At 41.0% G+C, this 24,951-nt stretch overlaps 1 protein-coding gene across 11 annotated transcripts in view; it reads left to right on the forward strand.

Moving 5' to 3' along the window:
- Slmap (sarcolemma associated protein) overlaps positions 1–17,886 on the forward strand; it is a 124,342-nt gene extending 106,456 nt beyond the window's left edge. For 6 of the 11 annotated variants that reach the window (XM_050129382.1, XM_050129387.1, XM_050129389.1 and 3 more), the window contains 7 exons: positions 2,649–2,771; positions 3,873–3,947; positions 4,670–4,990; positions 5,729–5,846; positions 9,405–9,576; positions 12,870–13,004; positions 16,078–17,886. In XM_050129382.1, the coding sequence (XP_049985339.1) occupies positions 2,649–2,771; positions 3,873–3,947; positions 4,670–4,990; positions 5,729–5,846; positions 9,405–9,576; positions 12,870–13,004; positions 16,078–16,170 (1,037 nt within the window). In that variant the 3' untranslated portion in view covers positions 16,171–17,886. Of the gene's footprint in view, positions 1–2,648; positions 2,772–3,872; positions 3,948–4,669; positions 4,991–5,728; positions 5,847–9,404; positions 9,577–12,869; positions 13,005–14,820; positions 14,911–16,077 lie in introns of all 11 variants that reach the window. The other 5 variants (XM_050129383.1, XM_050129388.1, XM_050129391.1 and 2 more) reach the window with 1 other exon arrangement.
- Positions 17,887–24,951: the final 7,065 nt, after the last annotated feature.

Below are 24,951 nucleotides of genomic sequence, written 5' to 3' on the forward strand. Positions count from 1 at the left end.
TCCATAATCCAGGAAAGTTCCTGAGGATTGCTAACCCAGGCAGCCAATGTGTCCTTCAGTCTGATGAGTTAGTTCCCTTTGCTTACTTATCTGTACTAGGCGACTCTTGGGTGAGAAGGCATGATTGTTTTCATGTCATAGTAATTAAAATGAATGAATGTTTGCACAGTTTATAAATCTTATAGAAATACAAAAATATTATTATATAAGAGGTTATTGATACTGGAAAAAAGGAATGAGGTCATTCAGCAGCTCAAGGCCCTGGGTTTTAAGATTCTCTGCACGCAAAACAAATAAGTAAACAAACAAGTTGGCCCTGGGAAGGGGAGCTCTGTTAAACAAAGAGACAAAAGAGCTGGTACTGGACAGAGGTGAACAGAACCTCAGTGCTTTATGGGAACATGAAAAAATAAGGAAGGAAATTTAAGTAATAAACACTCACAAAGGTTGCAGTTTATATGGTCTTTTATGCTCATAAAGCCTTAAATATTTTTGTCAGCTAAATCTGGATTTTTAAGTAGCATTATGATTGTGTTAATTATATTCAACTGTTATTAATGTTTTTTATTTATTTTAATTTATTTCTAATTATGTGTATGTGTAGATAGAGGAAGGCCCCCAACATTGACCTCTGGTCTCTATATTCACAAATACGCATACATGTGTGCATGCATGTATCCAAACATGTATACACGCGTATGAACACATATATATCCGTACACCATGCACATTCTCATGCACAAACATGTACATATATGCACTCACCCACACACACTAGTTCTCTGTCTCTCTCTCCTTTCATCCCCTCTTCCTCCCTTCTCTCTCCTTACATTTCTGCATGATTGTTAACTTTTGTTAATGAAATAGTATTTTTTTAAAAGATTTATTTATTTATTGTGTATACAACATTCTGCCTCCATGTATGCCCGCACGCCAGAGGAGGCCACCAGATCTCAGTACAGATGGTTGTGAGCCACCATGTGGTTGCTGGGAATTGAACTCAGGACCTCTGGAAGAGCAGCCAGTGCTCTTAACCTCTGAGCCATCTCTCCAGCCCCCTGAAATAGTATTTTTAACAATAGCTGTTCAAAGATTTTGAAGCTGCTTGTGATATCAAGATTTGGGCAGGCAGGAGAATAAGGAACTCAAGGTCATCTTCAACTCTGTAGCAAATTTAGAGGCCCATCTGCCTCTCAATAAAATAGATTTTACAACTTGATTTTTTAAAGTTATTTTTAGATTTATTTTTAATTAAATGTGTGTGGGGGTAAGTGAACTTGAGTGCAGGGACCTATGGAGGCTAGAATAGGTTATCCGATTCTGTGGAGGTGGAGCCACAGGAGGTTGTAAGCTGCCTGTTGTAGGTGCTTGGAGCTGAACTTTGGTCCCTTCTGAACACTCTGAATGCTGAGCCATCTCTCCAGTGCCCTGCAACTTTTTTTTTTTTGGTTTGTTTTTGTTTTTTTGTTTTTGTTTTTGTTTTTGTTTTTTTTTTTTTTTGAGACAAGGTTTCTCTGTGTAGCTTTGGAGTCTGTTCTGGAACTGTCTCTCTGTAGACGAGGCTGGACTCAAACTCACAGAGATCCGCCGGCCTCTAACCTCCCAAGTGCTAGATTAAAGGCGTGCGTCACCACCGTCTCATTTTTTTAAGAACAGAGTGTTAACAGACTAGAGCGATGACCCAGTGGTTAAGAGCACTTGTTGTGCTAGAGGACTCAAGTTTTGCTCCCAGCACCCACATAGTGGTTTACAACTATTCATAACTGGTTTGAGGGGACCCAGTACCCTTCTGAGTCCTCTGGGCACCAGGTATGAATGTGGTGTTTGTTTTGTTTTTTGTTTTCTCAAGACAGGGTTTCTCTGTAGTTTTGGAGCCTGTCCTGGAACTAGCTCTTGTAGACCAGGCTGGACTCGAACTCTAGACATCCGCCTGCCTCTGCCTCCTGAGTGCTGGGATTAAAGGCATGCGCCACCACCGCCTGGCCCTGAACAGAGATTCTTGTGTCTGTTTAGAAATGCCTGTACCCGTTGAGCCTTGCTAGTCCTCATTTCTTTGTTGAAGAATTTCTTCTCTTTTTTCATTTTTATTTAAGTTCCAAGTAAAGTTTTTTTGTCTTAATGTTAAATTTCAAGATTGATGGTGAAGGATCTGGAAAGAAGGTTCCCATGGTAAATTAGGAACTTGCTGCCAAGGCTGATGACCTGAGTTCAAGCTCTGGGACCCCCATGGAGCAGAAGAGCTTACTTCCTTATGTTGTCTCCTGACCTCTACATATGTACTGTGGCGTGCATGTCACACACACACACACACACACACACAGGAACAACAATAGTAATAGTAAATATAATTTGAAAATTGATGGATGTTATGCCTATCTCACCAAATTTCGAGTTTTACAGGGTCTGTATGTCAGCACAATATATGTTAATTTCTGTATTTGATAGTACTGGTATTCATGTTAACTCTATGTTGTTAAAGGTAAAAATGACTAATAAGCTTACTCTAATTTGCTTCTAAGTTTATTTAACTCATTTGTGCCTTGTGATTAGCTGTGTGTGTCTAAACATGAAAAAGAATGCCAGATTTAACTATAGAGATTATAATGCAGTACTAACGCTTGTCTTTAAAATAAACATGTTTTTGTCAGATGACTTGCACGGTGCACAGTCAGAAACTGAGGCCAAACAGGAAATTCAGCATCTTCGAAAAGAATTGCTCGAAGCCCAGGAGCTAGCTAGAGCAAGTAAACAAAAATGCTTTGAACTTCAAGGTGAGATCAAGATCTCTGCAACTTTGTGGGGGCCTATGAAAGCAGCAGAGTGTGATTTGAAGTCACAAAACTCAGAACCCAGAGGGCACTGCAGGGTCTCCAGAACCAGGGCTTTGCTAGGCTTGTTCTCAGACATCCACTCAACCTTCTAAGCTTCCATTTCAGATGGTAAAATGAGGACGGGGCAGTGGTAGTGCGCACCTGGAGGCGAACCAACCTGGTCTCGAGTGAATTCCAGGACAGCCAGGGCTACACAGAGAAACCCTATCTCGATTCTCCACTCCACCCCACCAGTCCCTCACTCCCTACCACCCACCCACAAGAAAAAAAAAAAAGAACACTTTACCAACAAAAGGACTCCTCCATTGTTAATTACATGGTAATTTTAGGCTGAATGTCCCTTATCATAACATTCCAGATTTCAGATTTTTTTTTTTTTTTTGGATGTGAGGTGCCTGGTCAATCAGTGCAGCACAAGACATGGGGAAACCCATAAATTGAGCCATACCTAATAGTAGTGCTCACTTTGGGGTGGGGCGTGAGGTATAGTGGGCAAGGTTTGAGGTGTAGAATCTTCCGAGCTGAGCACAAGTTTAATGCCAACCTGGGTAGATAGACTCCCTCAAAAAGGAAATATAAAAGAAAAGAAGAAAAAAAGAACTAGAATCTTCTCATCTTGGTAATTTCTCCTCCTTGTGGCTCGTGTATCTGGTAATCATTGGCCAATAGGGACCATGCTGGAGCTTATGCTTCCTTAGCCTTCTGGTATTTGCCCTTGGCAATGAAGTTCTCGGAGAGCCTAAGATCTCATGGATTCTTGTGGCATCCTTAGGTTTCATAGAAGCCTTTCCTGAGCAGAGGAACAACTGAAATGCCAAGAACCCGGAATCTTCTGAGACTGTTTCCTTTCCTTACTTATTATTGTCTTGTGTTCCTAAAATCTTGATGACTAATACTGATAATACTTATCACCTAACTCTTGTGTGTTTCAATAAACTATAAAAAGAAAACTTTCAGAAATTTCTAGCTGTGCACTTGTGAATGCTTTTCATTAACTTACAATATTAGATGCTCTTTTTTTGTTTTGTTTTTGCTTTTTAGCTCTTTTGGAAGAAGAACGTAAAGCTTATCGAAATCAAGTTGAGGAATCTGCTAAACAAATACAGGTTCTCCAAGGTATGGGGTATCCCGATTCTGCTAGAGATGGCTATGGTTATCTTAGGGTTCAGTGATTGAAAAGGAATGAAAGTAAGATTGCAGAGAATCCTCAGTTGTCATGGCTCTGGTTCTTCCCTAGAAACCGTCATACTGGGCTTCTGGACAATTTTTCTTTAAAGGAGATAAGGAAGGGATTGTCCCAGGAACCCATTGTTTATACTCTGGAGTCATAAAGGCAGGGGTGATGCTAATTGTGGTGGTGCCTGCCTGTGATATTGGCACTCAAGATATGAGGCAGCAAGGTCTTGAGTTCAAGACCCACCTCAGCTACATAATGAATTTGAGGTTTGCCTTAGCTCCCTCACCCAAAATATTTTCATCAGCAAGAGGATAGAGAAATATGTATTACATACAAACATACATATGCATCCCTTTCTACTTAATGTTTGTTTTTCTATCTATATGAAGGCACTGGAAAGACAAAGAGAATAAATACCAAAATATTAACATAAGTCTCATCCTCATCTCTGTGGGGAAAATAAAATTTACTTTAGCTTTTGGCTTTCCCCATTTGTATCTGTATTTTGGCATTTTATGTGTCTAACATAAGTTGCTTGTGTAATTTCATCAAACAGCTCTGACAAGCTGCATACTAGCTGTGTCCTGTAATGTGCTGTAGTTTTGTTCTTAATTCTGTGACCTCAGAAAAGATAGATAATACAGATAATGCACTTTTACAGTCCAGCTACAGAGGTTGCATGTGGATATGGAGAATCTCCAAGAGGAAAAGGACACTGAAATCTCCTGCACGAGAGATAAATTGCTTAATGCCCAAGATGAGATTTTGCTCCTTCATCAGGCAGCAGCAAAGGCTGCTTCTGAGCGGGACACTGACTTTGCTTCCTTACAAGAAGAGCTTAAGAAGGTGAGAGTGGAACTTGAGAGCTGGAGGAAAACAGCGTCAGAATATGAGCTAGAAATCACCAGTTTACAGAACAGTTTCCAGCTTAGATGTCAGCAGTGTGAAGACCAGCAGAGAGAGGAGGCAACAAGGTTGCAAGGTGAGTGAGTGCTTAGGCATAAAGCCCCTAACTCTTGCTTTCAAGGAATAGGAGGGGGTGGCCCTTGGTCCATGTTTTCCCAGCCCACAACTCATGGTAGCAGTGATTACTTTGATAGAAGGTGACTGTGTAAGCCAGGGCTCCTGTGCTAGGGTTGTAGGTACAGGTCTACAGGTTCTGTGATAAGTGTATTTTTACAGGCACATACTATTAATTCTTTATAATGCTATTGAGGAGTATATGTCATAATAATGGTATACACCTATAATTCCAGCACCTAGGAAGTAGAAACCAGAGGATTGTGAGTTTAAAGCCTGCCTGGGTTATATCCTGAAAGTGTATGTCAAAAACTGGCAAACATTAACATTGTCTTAAAACAATGAAGTGGAACTCGTAATGCCGTTGCTCAGGAGGCAGAGGCAGGTGGTGCACTGTGAGTTTGCAGCCATCCTGGTCCTACACAGAGCCTTCTCAGCCAGTCTGAGCTACACAGTGATCTCCTAGCCCATAAACAAACAAACGAACAAACACAGTGAAGTAGGAAAAGAAACACTGTTTTTTAAGGTGACAGCATCTCTTTGAGCTATAGAAGCAAAGTGACAGGGATCAAAAACTGCCCTGTAAAAACCCACCTGCTCTTAAGAGGGGAAATGTGTTCTCTGAAGTGTTACTCTGTCTCCTTTGAATACAGTGTTTTCTGGTTTCTATATTAACAAATAGGCTTTGTGGCTCTTTTAGGTGAGCTAGAGAAGTTGAAAAAGGAATGGAATGTCCTGGAAACTGAATGCCATTCTCTAAAAAAGGAAAATGTTTTGTTGTCATCAGAACTGCAGCGGCAAGAAAAAGAATTGCACAAGTATGTAAGAATTTCCCTTTAACTTAAAAATATTTGTTTTTAATTTTTATGAAAATTAAATTTTGATACTTAGATATTTTGGAGTCAAATGTTCAGCCAAACTGGTTATTTGACAAATTAAACATAGTAAGTATTACATCGTTTAATTCCATTTTACCATACTTGTCATCAGAACCGCAGCGGCAAGAAAAAGAATTGCACAAGTATTTTAACCACTGAGCCATCTCTCCAGCGGCTGAATTTTCCTTTCTAATGCCATTATTTTGCTCAGTTCTTTCATATGTTTTATGTATATTACATTTTGATAATTAATAAAACAAATGTTTACTTGTAACATGAAAGTTAGTCAAAGCAATGCCTAAAATAGGAAAAGAACAAAATAAAGGCCCACCGTACGTACATATATGCTTACATGTGTATGTATTGATTAGCTGTGTGGCAGCACGTGTAAAGAAGATGGTTTTGTTTATTTGTTAGTACTTCGAAATAGGCTCTCATGTAGCCCAAGCTAACGCTGAACCTGCTATGTAGTCAAGGTTAGCCCTAAACTCCTAACTTTGGTTTTGGTCTACCAAGTGTTATGACTGTAGGCATTGACTACTGCACCCAGCTTGGTTTTGTTGTTGTTGTTGTTTTGTTTCTTTTATATTGTAGTCTCTACTGGCCTGGGGCTTTTCACTGTGGCCGAGGTCCTCCTGCCTCAGCCTCCCTGTAAATCAATCATGCAGATATTCAAGATCTTTACGTTTACGATGATTGGTTTTTTAGGTGAATTTATTTAATTTGGTATTTTTATTGTTTGTTTGTTTGTTTTGAGACAGAATTTCCTTAGGTAACCCAGGTTGGGCTTGAATTTGAGAGCCTGTTTTAGCTTCCTCAGTCCTAGGATTTTAGTTGTGTGTCACCACACCCAGTCTAGTTTGTATTACTTAATAGTTCTTGTTTTTTAAGTATTGATATTTTAAAGATTCTGAACCTTGTAATCTCTCATTTTTGAGATGTGATTAACAGAAATCTAGCAGACTGTTAAAGAACTATTCTTTTTAAATTATGTTATTGTTGTTTAAATGTTAAAAATAACATTTACAGATTGCATGTGACTAGAAGCCCATGACTTCAAATGTTAGACTCCAGTTGGGTATTTACTGCTTGCCTGGAGAACCATCTGTGTGGGATGCTAAGGCAGGGAGAATCCCTTGTGAGACACCCATCTCACAAACCAACCAAAACAAAACAATGGGTTCTAGAAAGGTACACTGTATCAATACATATCATTGTTTTAGTCATCTGTTACACTCACATAAAGTACATAAGATATATTAATTCTATTTCCTGAACATTTCTGCCCGAGTACTCTAAATTTATTTGCTAAGCTTCTCTTTAACTATCAGACCCTCCTTAAGAATCTTCCCCTTGGGCTGGAGTGATGGCTCAGAAGTTAAGAGCATTGCCTGCTCTTCCAAAGGTCCTGAGTTCAGTTCCCAGCGACCACATGGTGGCTCACAACCATCTGTAATGGACTCTGGTGCCCTCTTCTGGCCTGCAGGTGTACACACAGACAGAATATTGTATACAAAATAAATAAATAAATAAATAAATAAATAAATAAATAAATAAAAAAAAAAAAAAAAAAAAAAAAAAAAAGAATCTTCCCCTTGCCAGGTGGTGGTGGCACGCCTTTAATCCCAGCATCCAGAAGCAGGTGTAGGCAGATCTCTGTGAGTTCAAGGCCAGCCTGGTCTGCAGAGAGAGTTCCAGGACAGGCCCCAAAACCACAGAGAAACCCTGGCTCAAAAACAAACAAACAAACAAACAAAAAAAAAAATCCGCCCATTGTATTAACAGAGTGAAATAAATGCTCTGTAGTTCTTTGTTCGTAGTATTGGATGTGATTAAGTTCCATTCTGAAAGATATAACTTTGAAAATCTGACATTTAAAAAGATGTTTTTTGTGTGTGGGTGTTTTTGCCTGTGTTCATGTATACCATGTGCATGCATTGCCTGAAGAAGCCAAAAGAGGACAACGTAGCCCCTGGAACTGTAGTTACAGATGGTTGTGAACTGCAGTATGAATGCAGAGGCTCAAACACAGGGCCTCTGGAAGAGCAACCAGTGCCATCTCTCCAACCCTAAAATCTTAGTATTTAACTGCTTGTGGGAGCTAACTTTTCTCTAAGCCAGACAAATCTTTTTTTTTTTTTCTCACTGTTCTCAAAGAATTGAAAACAAGGGATTATTACTATTTTTCATACTGAAGATTGAACCCAGGGTCTTGGTCATGTTAACCCCATGCTCTACCCAGTTTCTGAAAAAGGCATTGATGTTCATTCATATCAAGTTACTTTCCTCATGTGTACATTATTTTTAATAGCAAATTATAAAAATCATCCATATAATTAAAGCTAGAAAATAGCCTCAGATGTTGTCTTAGTTAGGGTTTCTGTTGCTGTGATAAAACACCATGCCCAAAACACCTTGGAGAGGAAAGGGCCTTGTAACTCGGGTCACAGACCATCTCTGAAGGAAGTCAGAGTAGGAACCTGGAGGCAAGAACTGAAGAATAGGCCAAGGAGGATCAATGCTTATTGGCTTTTTCTTGTACAATCCAGGACCACTTGCTCAGGGGTGGCACCATTCACATGGACTGAGCCCTCCCACATCAATCATCAATCAAGAAAACACCCCACAAGCGTACCCACAAGCCAGTCTGGCAGGGCCATTCCTCAACTAAGGCTCCCTCTTCCCAGATGAGTCTAGACTGTGTCACGATGACATAAAACAGGCAGTACGGAGGTGGATGTTTGACACAAGTAGACACAGAGACCCCCCCCCCCCCTTGATATTTGCTGCTTATGCACATCTGAGAGCTCGGGAAATGTTTCTTCAGAGAATAAGGGGTCCCAGCTAAGTGACCAGGTCCATAGTCCACAATTCAGGTTCTCCTCTCAGTCTCCCCATGTGGTGGCACTTTTCATTTGAGCAGGTTTGTGTGAGTTAGCAATGATGCCTAAGCTTCAGGTTTCTGATCCCATTCTATTTTTGAGTATTTACTCTTGTAACATAGTTGAAATATGCATTTATAATACAATTTGTAAAGATAATTTGGTATACTAAAGTATGTAATTAGGACCAGACATGGGGGTGCCATATCATATCCTTAATCCCAGCATTTGGGAGTCAAAGGCAGGCAGATCTCTTCGAGTTCAAGACCCACCTAGTCTACAAAGGAAGGTCCAGGCCAGCCAAAGGATGACCCTGTCTCAAAGCGAGAAAATGAAGCAAAAACAAAGAAAACTCCCAAAGTATAATTAGTCATTTCTTCTATTTATAAAATTTCTACTTTTATGTATATTTGAAAGGATACAGCTTTAAACTTCAAGGGATTTTTTTTTAAGTGTCTTAATGCCTTTTCCTTACTGAAATTGTCTTACTTTTTTTGTACCATTTTTTTCTGCTGTGAAATACACTCCTCCCACCTAGTGAAATGCTGTGATCCTGGGCTCTCTCTGCCCAGGATCCAGTGTGCGCTGTGAATGACTGTCCGTGTTTATGTTGCAGTTCTCAGAAGCAGAGTCTGGAGCTCACGAGTGACCTCAGCATCCTGCAGATGACCAGGAAAGAGCTCGAGAACCAAGTGGGATCCTTGAAAGAGCAACATCTTCGTGACTCAGCTGACTTAAAAACTCTTCTCAGTAAGGCTGAAAACCAAGCAAAGGATGTTCAGAAAGAGGTAAAGCGAAAAGACATGCTCAGCCCAATTATGGTTGGACTTAAAGCCAAAGGCAAATCAGATATCCATGCTACTTAGAAATAAAGAAAAGCAGAAAGCACATTACCTGACAGTTGACACTTGGAGCATCCCACCCAGCCTGGTAATTACTAGCTGTGCGTCACGATCCCTATCCAGAGGATTGATCTAGTGTTTGCTCTCACACATCCAGACATAAGAGCTAGTTTTTAACTTTTCTCTGTTGACTGACATGAGAGACCCTTTGTAGCAGATTGCTTGGTCTATTTAAGTATCAAAGAGTGTGCAATAATAAATGAAGCATTCTTTTGGAAGGCAAACTGCAATCTAGGACAGCATCGTAGCTGGAGCTATATGCTCCTGGGAAAGTGGCTAAGACAGTGACTTGTGCTTGTCATTCCAGCGATGAGTTCAAGGCTTTGTTGGTTACACAAATATATATACAGATGGGCAAGGTGATGGACACCTACAGTCCCAGCACTTGGGAGGCAGAGCAGGAAAATCAGGAGTTCAAGGTCAGCCTCAGCTGCGTAGTGCGTTTGAGAATAGCTTAAGCTGCATCAGATCCATGTCAGAAAACAAACAAGAAGAAAAAAATTACTTAAAATTCACCTATATACAGACAGCCAAATGCCTGCTCTGTGGCACTGTATACCCCACCCCTACTTTCTCTTGGTCTTCACAAATATCCACACTTGAGTTTTCATGTGATTTTGTTTATACCTCAATTCCATTAACTTGTGGAATAATCGTGTTAATGATGGTAAAAGGTTGACTTTGGAAGGGACCCACCCCAGGTCGTTCTGAACAGGATAAGTAAAGCTGACCACGGGGCAGTAAAAGTTGTGTTCGCTCCTGCTGGCCTTCCTGCACTGACGCCTGACCAGCTCAGGTTAATCAAGCCTGTCTGCTCATCAGGAAGCTCCAGCTGGAGGCTTGCTGACAGGCAAGATTCTTCATGATATAGAAGGAAGTGAAAGATAGGTCTTGTCTTTTAAAATGAATTTTTTAAAAGTTCTTTTTAGGAAATAAAATGTGAGTTTCTCTCTGCACTTCCCCTGGAGCATTCTGAGTTTGGAAATGATTGTTCTTCTGTCTCTGTGCTTGTTTCTGAAGGAATAAAGCTGCAAAAGTTTTATACTCATGTAGACACACTGACTTTGAAATGTTCTGCTTTACCTGGTTAAGGATGTGTATTTTAGAAGCATCCTCATTTGGTTGAAACACAAATTTTGTGCCAAAGTAAATATCCTAATATTTAATACTGTAAGCACGTTGTGCCCTTCCAGTCCATGTGCCATAATTCTTTCAATATTTGGGAAGAATTTGTGGTGGGAAGATTATTCTGTTGTATGTTATTATGAATACATTAGCCATTTGTTGCATTATTTGTTTGCCTGCTCTCAGTTACTGAATAATCAATGCCAAATGCTTTAACTGTTTCACAAATGGCAGTGGCATGTTGTCACAGCATCTCAAGTGTTGCTAGTCTTTGGATTGCATTAAATGCAGCATATTTGAAAATATGTCTGAGCTTGTTAGTATGTTCTTTCCTATTTTCTTGTTCATTGTTTTTCATTGTGAAATGATGTATAGTCATCATATTTCTTTGTAATGTGAAATTGCTCTGTTTGTCCTTCTGTCAACATATTGGATACTAATCTGTAAGTAAAAGGATTTTAATGAGGTTTTTTTATCTCTGTAATATACTAGAAATACATTATTACTTTTTAGTAATGTATACTTACTTCTTTTCAACATTTCGCTTTGCTCTCCTTTCTCTCTTGGAATCATGCTTACTGTACTCAAAAATCCTGATCATGTGTCTTCAGTGCTATAAGAGGTTAAACTATTGTAATCTGAGCAACCCTACATATGATTATTTTTTTGTGAAGAAGAGTCACAGGTGTTGGTAATATGTTGTATTTCTCTCTTAAGACCAAGCTCACTGGTTACTTCAAAGTTAAAAAGCAAGAGGGAACAGAAGTGATATCCAAGCAAGGTGTAAAAAAACCTAAGACTGCAGAAGGTGACCTTTGTTCTGCTTGTTAAAGCTTTATCTATGGTAATTTTAATATAAATAACTCCAAAGAAAAAGCATGAAAAATAATTCTCAAAAGTTAAAGAAAAGAATTGTATATTATCTTTATATTTGATTTTATAAAGCATCTATATATTTTAATTTAGTGAGAATATCTATGATCCAAGAGTTCAACCAGTGTGTGGCAAATACTTGCAATCTGCACACTTAGGAAGCTGAGATAGGTCTTGAGTTGGTGCCAGCGGGGCTGCATAGATTCTGTCTCAGAGAAACCAACCAGCCAACCAGCACATACATAAAACATTGAACATCTACCTCTGCCCTGAAAAGCCTGACACAGGGTTGGTGTTTGGCTCCCTTCTTCCTGCAGGGCCAGCGTCCTCCCCATGCACTGCTGTGCCTGAGGTAAGCAGCAGTGTCCCGTGACTGCACTGCTTTCCTGCGCGGCTGCTTCGCCCTCCTGAGTTGGAGAGACGATGCAGGGGGCAATCTGGATGTAAAAATGGTGGAAAGGGAAGGAGAGGAAATGTTTGGTTGACAAAGCACCTTTGACTTATCCTTTATTAGCACTGTTGGGAACTGATTTACAATCACTGAGAACTGATTGCATTCTAAGGTGCAAAAGTTAGCCTAGAATCACTGACTTTTCCTTGGCAGCCTCCCAGTAACCTTTTATCTTCTGGGAGAAATTTATAGACCCTCACATCAACTGAAAAAAGCTGTCACAAACAAAGCCTGTGAATTTTAGTCTTTGGTTCATTTTCTAGTGTATTTCCCAGGGCTGTTCTGGGAATGTTTTTAGGTTTAAAAAAAAAAAAAAAAAAAAAAACTCGGCTAATGTGGCTTCCTTTTAATTACCAGAAAATCCATTTAGTCCTAACACTGCCATTAATTAGGATTTGTATCTACCTGTTCGTCTTCTGCTCAAAGAAAAACTTTTCAGCTTCCCCTCTTCTCACTTGATGGAAGAAGTGACCTTTTATGTTATAAGCAGGTGACAACACGGTATGTTCTGTTCTTTGAACTTAACACCAGGGCAAGAAAATCATTACATAGAGTTAAGCCAGCATTAAAAATTCCGTACTGTGAGTACCAGGGACTTACCTTCTTGACACAGAAGGGCTGGACTTTGGTGTTCAGAGTTATTAAACAGGGCCTGGTGTACACCTGACTGGAACTGTAGTCCATACCATTTTAAGTCAAGCCTGCACACTCTTTTTTTCTTTACCTTTAGTATGAAAAGACACAGACTGTCCTCTCAGAACTGAAGCTGAAGTTCGAAATGACTGAGCAGGAAAAGCAATCGATCACAGATGAACTCAAACAGTGTAAAGACAACCTGAAGCTGCTGCGAGAGAAAGGAAATAATGTAAGTGTTTGCCACCTCAGCTCAGCTTCCACCGGGAGGAGTGTCAGAGGCTGACCGTGTCTGTCAGAAGCCTTCACTATGATCTGGGTACAAAAGAAGTCAGCTTCTCCGTATGGATCTCTGAGAACTGTTGTGTCACAGGATTTCTTTTTAAGTACGAACCCCTTTAACTTACACCCCCAGAAAAGCTTGGTTCCTGCTTGGTGGAAAACAAGTATCAGTGAAACAACTTAGAAAACCCATCTGGTTTACCCAGACGGGTCTGAATTTGTCACTGAGGAACACCTGACTTGTTTCTGTCCACCCAAGGCCATCTAGGAGACATGGTACACTCTGGGCCTTAGCCTTAGGTTGTCTCAGAAGCAGAGCTTTAGAGCAGTTTTCATTTTTCTACTAGTAATGTCCATTCCTAAAAGCTTTCTGTTTATTTGGCATCTATCTATCTATCTATCTATCTATCTATCTATCTATCTATCTGTAATTGATAAATCGATGTAGAACTCTCTAGTGTGTGTTTGAGAGAGAGGTGGGGGCTGGCAGGCACAGAGGTGGGAAGAGCATTCAGCTGTCAGGTTAGTTTGATAACACTTGTTTCTCCCTGGGAAGAAAGGTCTTTAAGGTGAAGTTATACTAAATAAATGTCCTGTTGTTTGTGGTGATCGTTGCCTTTGTGGGCCCTAACTGACGATGTTCGCTGTGGTTGGCTGTGCTCTGAGGCTCACTCCACCTCTCACAGCTGGACACTGCAGTGCACGTGAGCCACATGCTTCCTGTGCTGCCTGACTTGCAGCACACGTGCAGACAAGTTTCGTTGCATGGCCATCCAGTTATGTAGTTTTCACAGAATGCTCATGAGTTGTGTCCAACTGTCCTTTGCTTACTAAAGTTACAAGTTTTAGGCAACAAAAAATTGCAGGTTAGGTAGGAGCCCTTTGGAATCCGAAGGGTTTATGCTAAACAGAAGTGGATTGTGTTTATTTCTTAATGCACAGAATATAGAAGTCTTCTAAAATCAGATCATAATGATTTGATACCTTTTCTTTTGTGTTAGTTCATACCTGACTATAGAGTTTCAGTCCACTTCTTGCTAAATTAACCTACAAAGACATCTTGCATGATCAGAATGACCCTTCCCATGATGTTACTGTTTATAGTTGTATAAACTATTCACCTTCAGAATGAATTTACCTTTTTCATTATATAGGCTTATATATCCAAGCAATTCCTTTCCCCTTTAAAAACAATCAGATATGTTTAGGATAAAGGAAAGTTGTGAGCTTTGGCTGCCTGTTTATCAGACATGTGCCAATTGCCCACCAAGTTCACATTATCACACAACATGTCTTTCTCAGCTTTAAAAGAATACCATCTCAAAAGTGAAAAGAATTTTGGTTGGAAGGAAATTGGATTTCAATGGAAGAACAAAATATACCCTGTTTGTTGCCATTGGAACATATCTATCAATTAGTGGGCTCCATATGTGAAACGAAAAGACTATATTGTCAAACAGAGCGTTGCTTGATAAACTGTTGTCGCTGCTCTGTCTGAGACTGTCATGTTTCATTAGGACACATGCATTGACTGTTACCTCCAACCGTTCCTATTAAAGTAGTAGTTTCTTAGCATATGTATCACAGCCCATCATTCTGGATTGTGTTAGATGTCTTTCAGATGTTTAAATTGGTGCAAACCTGAGTGGTGTACTTCTGTTACTTCAGTCTTCCTCTCCTTCTCCAACCACTCCCTGGGGTCTAAATCATCTTATCTGATTTTTTACATAGCATAAAATGATTTTAATATCCCTTCCCTTCTTCAGCCCTCCATATTACAACCTGTCCCAGCCGTATTCATCGGCCTATTCCTGGCTTTCCTGTTTTGGTGTTTCGGTCCGTTGTGGTAGAGAAAGGTACAAGCACTACTGTTGAGTCTTGTCTGTTCGTCCCTGTCACCCATTTGTGCCATATTTGTAGTAGAGTGCATGGCAAAACCACAAAGGTATTTTGTTACCTGACGCAAACCCTTCATTTAGTTTGCTATGTATCTGTGTCATACCAATGAACAAATCAACTAATCACATAACATTGTGTCTTGTTTCTTTTGTAGTAGTACTAACCATGAATTAACCCCATGCTAACCTGTTGTTGAAATGCTTCCTTTAACCGAGTCTTTATCTCTAGCAAACTGGAGTAAGCAGTGAATTTCTGCAATATCACCATCTATATCCCAGTTGTGTGTTCAGTCAGATTTGAATGAGAAATGAAGAGTTTGCATCTTTGAAATTTTCAGCCAGCTGTATTGCCCTTCTTTTCTTCCCTTCCGTGGTGTGGAGTTTTCCTTTAATCCTTTGCCTGTTTGCTGTGAAGATGAAAGAGAGTGAGATTAGTGTAATGGCTCACAATTTCAACACCAGTGAGAATTTACTTGTATAATATAAGTAAACTCTACAACAAGCCTTTTTGAGCTGATCTGCAAGCTAGGAGTATTTTTCAAGAGTACTATCAGAATATCAGTAGGAATAAAGGTGGCAACCAAAGTAAATGGATTGTATAAATCCTCAGAAAGCTGATTGGGAAGCCCACCTGTGCCTCGCCTTTAACTGGTAATCAAGCATGCTTATCAGAGGAACCTGCAGCAGGGGCCTCAATACCCCTGTCCTTGGAACCTCAGCTGATCTTCTTTGGTTTCAAGTTCCAGGATCAAGCCTGCATCATTTTCTTTTTACCCCATCTTATAACTCTGGTTTTCATAAAAACAAACTTTTCGGCAGAAGTATACCGCAGGTGCACAGTAAATGCAGCAGACGCATTCTAGAATTTAAGGTGTAACTACAAAGTTTCAACTGTAACAAAGTTGAAAATTGTCCAGGACTTTCCTGGGTGTTCAGGCTTCCACACAATGCCCTGCTAGTATGGTTCTCCCTCGTTTTCCTTTCTTTCTACATGTAGCCTTTACAATGCAAGGGCAAAGTTTTCCGGTGGTCTCTTAAGTATGTGGGACTCAGTTCATCCAGGGTTAAATAGTATGAAAGGCGAGGGGAGAACGCGATATTGACTCTTGCTTTCTTTCCACACAGAAACCCTGGCCCTGGATGCCCATGTTGGCGGCCCTGGTTGCGGTGACAGCCATCGTGCTGTATGTGCCAGGTCTGGCCAGAGCTTCTCCGTGACAGTGTCGAGCCTGTACATCCTCCTCCTTCTAGAAGCTGGCATCACACTCATGCTGGGGACAAGCAGAACCATTTTCTTCCTTTTTACCTCTTAAAACAGCAAAGTGCAAGAATACAGCTATCGGGTCATTGCTTTAACTTATATGAAAATATATCTGTCTATAGAGAGGATATAAAGTTGTGAATTTATTCGGTTTTTCATGTAATTTTTAAATTAGTATGTTGAGAGTCTGAATATTATGGTGGCCTAAAGTAGGTTTCTTAGTTCACCAAATTATTTATACCATAAATTTATAAATATTTTACTCTGAATTCTGATGGCCACATAATTCATTTTTCTGATTCAATAACTACTCAAACCGAACAACCAATACATACATGGGAAGAGAGGCCCTGTGTGCTCAGTGCCTATCAGTTTGAATATATATACACACTCACATATATATATATTTTTTTTACATATGTACGCCATTTTTACTTGTTATAAAACCACTGAGCTATTGGGAACAAGACTTAGACAATTATTTGTGTGGATTTTTTTTTAAGGAAAAACACATTGGGAAAATACTCTGTTCTAATGATAACTTGAGGAATACATACATGTTTGTTCAGCCTTAATGTGACTTGAAGATGTGAAGGACATCAGCTTTGAAAACTTTCCATGAGAGTTTGTATTTTCTTGAGCAAACTGAAATATTTCTGGGAGCAAAAACACAATTGCATAATTTCAGTGCAATCAACCAAACTGTTGAGTAAATTGGAGTGTAACTTACTAAACCTCATGTATTTAAGAAATGTTTTCTTTAAACGCCAAGTTACCTTCTCATAAACAGCAGTTTAGAAAGCATGATTTTTTTTCTGTCATCTGTTCCTCCATGCATGTTTAATTGAAGGAAGAATTGTATCTGTTTAGATAAGCTTTTGTTGATTTAATTTGGTTATGATGTGGCGCTAATTCACATTCAAGGTGAACTGATGTTACCTACCAAGATTTTTTGCTTGGATATACAAATGGTTATTTCTTCTTATTGTTAATAGGGACAGCCTGTTAATTAGTAGCACTATTCCCAAGATTGGTAGTGTTTCTTGCACAGTGACACACCTAAGCACTGCTTGACATTATACATTTAAAACACAGAGGTTAAAGTTCAGCTATGGTTTTGTGCAGCACCATAGTGATGTCAGTGTCCTAAAGCATCACATAGTTCAGTTTTCTTCAGTCAGACTGGGAGGGAAGGTTGGTGAATTGGCTGGAATGTTCTGTGAGAATACCCAGATCTAGCCAGATACTGAGATATCTGGCTAGGATATAATTTGCCTCATGATGTTTGGCGGTCGTTGTTTTTACTTTCAAAGTTGTATTTAAAGCTCTTTGGGGTCATTGCTGGGAGAATCACTAGATTTATGGAGGAATTAGCCACAAATGACTTGTAGAAAATACTGTCGTATAGTTCATGTTACCATTCTCTGTTGCAGGAAGCCACTCCACCACAGAATGCTCATACGCCAGTGGTACCCAGTACCTCTTGTATATAGTTATTGCAAATACTGTTCTGAAATGCATAACTTCAAAATTACCTTTTTTAAAGTAAATAATTGTTTGAAATCTATTTTGTAAAGATAAAACGTACAATAGAATTTCTGGAGTACAGATTAAACTATTTGCACTAACACACGTGATGTGCATGATTTAATAAAATAACTTTCATCTCCCTATGCATGTTTGAGTTGTATGTAATTGGAGTCTTAGTGCTGGCTCTGCCATTCGGATGTCCCTAACCTTTGCTTGACGTGACTTGTGTTAAACATATGTTAGATGTTTGTCAGGGTTTAAAAGAAACAAGAGCAGTTTCCTCCCGAGATTTAATTAATTTACTGTTGTGCCTTTTCTTCTTTTAATATGATTATTGTTAAAATGTGACTCCCTTGCCAGGCCAATGCTATCAAATGTAAGGCCTGGTGTCAATATTTACTTTACTCAAATCAAATAAATGGGATTTTGTAGTTATTTCCGGTTTTTCCTCAAGAATGTAAATAAGCCTGTTCGTTAGCAGCACCTCCAGTTTCCTTCCAAGTTAAACAGAGCAGGATGTTACAAGGTGCGGATGCTCACTAACGCTTAGGCGCAGCAGTTAGAAGTTGTGTGTTAGTTCAAGGCCACACCGGACTACACAGTAAGACCTTGTCTCATGACGACGGCAAAACCAAATGAAAGAACACGGTTTTTACCAGGGTACACGCCTCTACTGACTCTTATCTCTGAGCTTATCATCTTTATCAGAAGGAGATCACTTCATTTTCTTGGAGTTTCTATTTCAATATCTAGAAACTGAGAAGAAAAATATCTCTATGAGCTCAGATTTTTGAGCAAAAAAATAGTATATTTTTCTCTCTTTAGTTATCAGACTTGCCTCGGCTCTCCGCCCCCTGATGAGATAGATTTTCACTTAGCAGCACAGAGGAAAATTCCAGGACCCCCGCTGATGGTCTGCGCATCAGCAAAAGCACTCTGCATTTTTTATACAGTTTTTGTTGCTGGGAGGCAGGAGCAAGCCAGCAGGTTTATAGGCCAGTGAAAGACAGCGTAGCCTAATCCACAGGTTTTTTTTTTTTTTTTAAAAAGTTTAAAATAATAGGTATGGTTTCAAGTGTGCCCAGGTTTGAATGACTTTGAGCGAATGCTGTCTCCTCCCTGTGACTGCGCCTTCCTTACAGCACACTGAGCCTGGGTACAGAACAATTTAGCCCTGAAGAAGATGTCTTTCTCCTAGGTCGTATCACCCCACTATGAGTTTTGGCTTCCAGTGGTTGTGATGTCTGCTGTCAAGATCTGCAAGATCAACTGAGGTAAAAATGGAAGCTTACTCCAAAAATGTACTTCCAGAAATTACCGTTATGTGTACAAAGTTTCAGCTATAAGGACAGTTAGTGTGGAAATTTTGTAAGATAGATGATCAAAATGTCCAGGGGGGGTCGCACAAAGATGGGGACAGACCACTAAGTCTAATAAACTTTATTCCTGGAAAAAAATAAAAAATTAAAAAAACACCGCGGGGCACAAAAAGCTTATCAGCTAGCTGAGACCAACCACAGCCAGAGATGGATTTGTAAGGCTGTGGCCCCGACTGATCTCTAAATTCACCTTCTTATAGTAGGGGACACCAAGCATTAGGTCTGAACAAAGGGCTTTTTTGCGGTATTGAGGTAAAACTCGGATGCAGATTGCCTTTACAATCTTCCTTAACAGAGTTTTTCAGTTAAGCTAGTGTTGTACTTAATCTGTTGTCTTCCCTGATGTTCCCAGGTGTTTACTGAAGCTCTGCGCTCTCCCCTGTGATGCTGCGAGTTTCACAGAGCAGGGATAGTGCACAATCCAGAGGTCACGTATATCCGCCTCCTAAAGGTGAACTCAGCTCCTATCCATCGTGTAATCACGGATGGCCGGGGTGTTCTCTTAGGGCTAATAGCAGTTTGCAGAGATGCTTGGGTCTTGTGAATGGACTGTGGGTTGCTGACAGTCTGCTTTCATCCTCCTAGGCGTACAACTTTATATTCCTTCATTTCTACACTCTTATTTCTTTCTGGAATCCACATTTTTATATTCTTACTCTTGGACTCTTCAGTCATTGGCTAAAGCAGTTGTTAGTGCCACACTAAAGATTATATACTATGTTTCGTGTCTGCTGAACCTGGGATCTGAGGACCTGAAAGAACAGCCGACTACAGTCTTAATGCTGTGGACAACCTTACTTCAGTTTCAGTGTACTTTTACTCTAATTTATTTTTGAGACAGGGTTTTTCTGTGTAGCCCTAGCTGTCCTCGAACTCTCTTTGTAGATCAGGCTGGCCTCCAACTCACGGGAATCCACTTGCCTCTGCTTCCCGACTGCTGGGACTAAAGGCGTGCGCCGCCGCCACCACCACCTGGCTCCGTATACTTTTTTTTTATACACAAATGTAACAAAGCAGTGATCCAAGAAAAGTTGTTTGCGTTCAGAAAAACATGTAAATAAATGCCAGTAAGCACTAAATATTAACAGAGCAGCCCTTTCCCAGACAGTTTAAACAGTTGCCTGACAGGCACTATAGATTACACCTGGGAAGGGAACGCTGGAGAGATAGCTCAGTGGTTAAGAGCACTGCCTGCTCTTCCAAAGGTCCTCAATTTCCAGCAACAACGAGGTGGCTCACAACCATCTGTAATGTGGTCTGGTGCCCTCTTCTGGCCTTCAGGCATACACGCAGACAGAATATTGTATACATAATAAATAAAGAAAAAAGAACAACTCAGGGAACAAATACACCTGAAGTAAAAGGCCTTCTGCCTTTTTTCCTGGACAGTCTCTCACAGTTCCCCAAGACATTGTTCCTTTTGACCAATTTTACCCCTTGTCCTCCAGCAAGGACATGCCCACTCCCACAAGGACAGGCTCCCCACTCACAGGACACGCCCCATCCCACAAGGACACGCCCACTCCTGAAATGAAGCGGGTCCCAAACACCAGGCCACGCCCCTCCTGCAACAACACACTCCTTCCCTAAGGCCACATTCCCTCAATCAAGGACACACACCTCAATAAGGACCTACCTCTTCCCCAATGACTTGCTCCCTCCCCGAAGGACAACACCCCCTCAAACACGGACAAGCCCCTCTCAAAAGAGGGTGGTTTCGCAAGACCATGCCCCATTCATCAAGACACACCTCTCCCAAAAGGACATACCCCCTCATAAAAAAAGGCACACCCTCCAATAAGGAAACGCCCCCTTATACAAGCCATGCCTCCTCCAATAGGAGGCTTCCCTCCTGTCACAAGGACGCACCACCTCCCAAAAGAGCACGCTGGGGAGCTGGAGAGCTGGCTCAGTGGTTAAGAGCACTGACTGCTCTTCCAGAAGACCCAGGTTCAATTCCCAGCACCCACATGGTAGTTCAAAACTGTCTGAAGATCCAGTTGCAGGGGATCTGACACCTTCACACCAATGCATACATTAAAAAAAAAAAAAAAAAAAAAGCCGGGCGATGGTGGCGCACGCCTTTAATCCCAGCAGAGGCAGGCGTATAGCTAATCACCCAGTGGGGCAGGGGGAGCACAGGCACAAACAGGAAATGCTGGCTGCCCAGAAACTGTCCTCAAAATGAACCCCGGGAGCAGGGGTAGACCCTTGGGCCCCGCACACCCCATCAATAAAGGACACGCACCCTCAATAAAGGACATGCTTCCTCCTACAAGGATACACCTCATCCCACAAGAACATGCCACCTCCCACAAGGACACAGATGGAAGAATGCTTGCTTCTTTTCCTAGAAAAGTGTGGTGAGCCCACAAATATACAGTAGATGTCAGCGGACCTATCTATTGGACTACCCTTGGGCAGTGTATACGACGTACACTCCACCTGGAGAACCCGTTTTTTGTAGAGTTACGGGGGACATCTATTCTTTGGATAAGTCACTGTCAATTCTGTAAAAGTTTTGTGAAATCATGGCATTTCTTCTTTCTATAATATCCCAGCAGCGTAGAAACCTGACTTTTCCTATAGGGCAACCGGATACCACCCCCCACACCATGATGGCACAGTGTGAAAAGGATTCGGTCAAGTCCTTGTTCTCACAGCCGAAATCTACATAAAAATATTCCCCACAAACTTTCCTTATTGACAGAAGTCACTGTTAAGAAAGGAGCCTTCCGCTTCTCGGCTCAGAATTTAAACATGGTTGCCTTCGAGCAGAGGAGCAGCCCTGCCCACCCCACCCCCACCCACAGCAGGCGGTGCCGCCCACAGATGACGTGCGCTCTTCACCAACCCACCCAATCCGCAACATGAATTTGCAACAGGGGAGGAAAAAAAACAAAACCTCTAAGGCCCTGCTTTTTTGCTTAAAAATACTTTTAAAAAGCCGGGCGGTGGTGGCGCACGCCTTTAATCCCAGCACTCGGGAGGCAGAGGCAGGCTGGTCTCTGTGAGTTCGAGACCAGCCTGGTCTACAGAGCTAGTTCCAGGACAGGCTCCAAAGCCACAGAGAAACCCTGTCTCGAAAAACCAAAAAAACAAAAACAAAAAATAAAATAAAATAAAAAATTAAAAAAACTTTAAAAGGAAAATTGTATTTTTTATTTACATTTTATATTTTAGGGTCAGTCATTTTTAATGATAACGGGTGACCAAGCCAACCTTCAGAGCGTTCTCTATCCTACTTCTGACCTTACTTGTGGTGTGACCATGTTCATTATAATCTCAAAGGAGAAAAAAAACCTTGTAAAAAAAATGACAACAAAAACCAATCTTATTCTGAGCATTCCAGTAACTTTTTTTGTGTATGTACCTGGCTTGTACTCTAAGTAGCTGGTTTGTATGAGATGGTTAAAAAGACCAAAGATAAAAGGGTTTCTTTTTTTCTTTTTCCTTTTTTTGGTCTTTGAAGTTGCTATATATTTTTATTTTTAGGTTGTTTGTGTTATGGTTTAAATACTAGGCTGAAGTTCCCCCGAGGGGTACAGCAGGCGATGACGGGCAGCGGGTAAGACAGAGTCAGATAGGCAGGCCATGAAAAGAGCGGGTTCAGGTATAGTTTATTCAGTGGGTTATGGAAGGAAAGGGGAGGGGGAGAAAGAGAGAGAGGGAGAAGGAAGAGGGGAGGAGAGGAGGCTGCAGCCACCCCTTCCAAAGAGAGACAAGACCAGGCAGAGAGAGAGTGCAGGCTGGAAACTGAAGGATGGAAGGGGGAGTGGGCGGGGCTTATCTCTTAAAGGGACAGAACAGATCATTATATTCCCTTCTTTTTATAATAAAAAGATGGGGGGGTTGACACAAAAGATTAAAGAAATTGGGACAGTGGATTCTCAGGACTTCTTTCTGCTTATTTGTGGGTGTCATCTTTGGGGGGGGCAGCCTGAGAAAGCTGGGTGTTGGTCACATCCTGGGGTAGATGGTCTCTTTGTTCCTGTCTGGTGTTTGTGGTATGGAAATGTCCGGTGTCTCTTAGACCTGTTTAAGGTATTGGCAGAACAGAAAATTGGGCCTAAGTGAGTCAGTTCATTCTACCTCTCAGATCCCACTCCCAAGCCAGGCTTTGTTTGTGGTAGAAGAGTCCTGTTTTGAACCCTGAGAGAGCAGTGAGGCTGGTACTCAGGACCTCCCGATAGAAAAGACAACACATTTATCAGTGCAAACTCTCTATCCTGTACTCACTGCTTAATACAATTGATAGAAAACTCGCCTCTTTTAATAGAAAATCCAGTGGGTTTCTTCAACGCAATCACACTATCCTGCTCACATTGCGTGGTGCAGTTTAAAGAAATCTCTCCTAGAAAGACAGTGTGTTTCCTCAAATCAAACTCACTGTTCTACTCACATTGCTTACTACAACTGAAGGAAAACTCATCTCTTTTCCTAGGAAAGACAAAGCATTTCTAAAAATCAAACTCACTGTTCTGCCCACATTCTTAAATACAGGTGAAGGAATACTTGCTTCTCTTCCTAGAAAGACAATGTGTTTCTTCAAAGTAAATGACTATTCTGTTCTCGTTGCTTCATAACCGGAAAGGAACCTCACCTCTTTTCCTTGAAAAGACAATGCATTTCTTCAACGCAAACTCAATGTTCTACTCATATTCCTTAATACAGTTGAAAGAAAACTCGTTTTTTCTTAGAAAAGAGAATCCATTTCTACAAAGAAGGCTCACTCACTCTTCAACTCACATTGGTTAATACAGTTGAAGGAAAACTTTCTTCCTTACCAGTGTGATTCTTAAAAGGATACTCACTATTCTACCTCACATTGCTTAATACAATTGAAAGATTTTTCTGAGAAAAAGCAATGTGTTTATTTAAAGCAACCTCACTATTCTATCCACATTGCCTAATACAGTTGAAAGAAAACTTGGTTCTCTTCCTAGAAAATGCAATGTGTTTCGTTAAAGCAAACTCATTATTCTAATCCTATTGCTTAATATAGTTGAAAGAAACCTAGCAGTTTTCATAGAAAACAGGTTAGGGTTAGCATTAGGGTTAGGGTTATGTTTAGGGTGAGGGTTATGTTTAGGGTAAGGGTTTAGTGTTGGGATTAGGGAGGTGTGCAGGTCTTGTATGAGGGGCATAGCCTTGTGGGAAGCAGCATGTCCTTGAAGAAGGGGGCATGTACTCATATGAGGAGGTATCCCCTTTATTGAGTAGGCAAGTACTTTATTGAGAAATCATGACATTGTGGGAGGACTGTGTTCTTTATTGAGGGTATGTGTCTTTTCTTGGAGGGATCATGACCTTGTGCGAAGGTCCTGACTGAGTGCATAAGATCCTTTAAAGATGATGGGGAGATGTGTCTTTTATTGATGGGACATTGTGTAGGGGGCATATCCTGTGGTAATGAGCACGTCATTGTGGGGTTGTGTCCTTGTGGGAGGGGCATGTTCTTCCCATTAGAGGGGCGTGTCCTTGTGGGTGGAGGAGTGTGTTCTGGAAGGGGCGGGTTCTTGCGAGAGGAGGTGTGTCCAACTTCACTCTGCAAGGTGTGCCTATCAGTCTGTCTCTCACCTGGCCACTGCCACGGACACAGGGCTCGCTGCCAGGGACCAACCTCCTTTGGAGACCTGCGGCATGGTCTCATGCGCAGTCCCTGCCTAGGACTGGCTGCTCTCAGGACCCCCTGCCCACTGCCTGCCTACCAGGATCCCATAGCAAACTACTTGGGGATCTGCAACAATTTTTATTTTTCCATTACATAACCTCCCACCTTTTTATTATAAGAGATGGGAATGTAATGGTCCTGTCCTTTAAGAGGCA

The sequence above is a fragment of the Alexandromys fortis genome, unplaced genomic scaffold (genome assembly GCF_014885135.2).
Source record: "Alexandromys fortis isolate MF-2015 unplaced genomic scaffold, M_Fortis_MF-2015_v1.1 scaffold_320, whole genome shotgun sequence".
NCBI classification, from domain to species: Eukaryota; Metazoa; Chordata; class Mammalia; order Rodentia; family Cricetidae; genus Alexandromys; species Alexandromys fortis.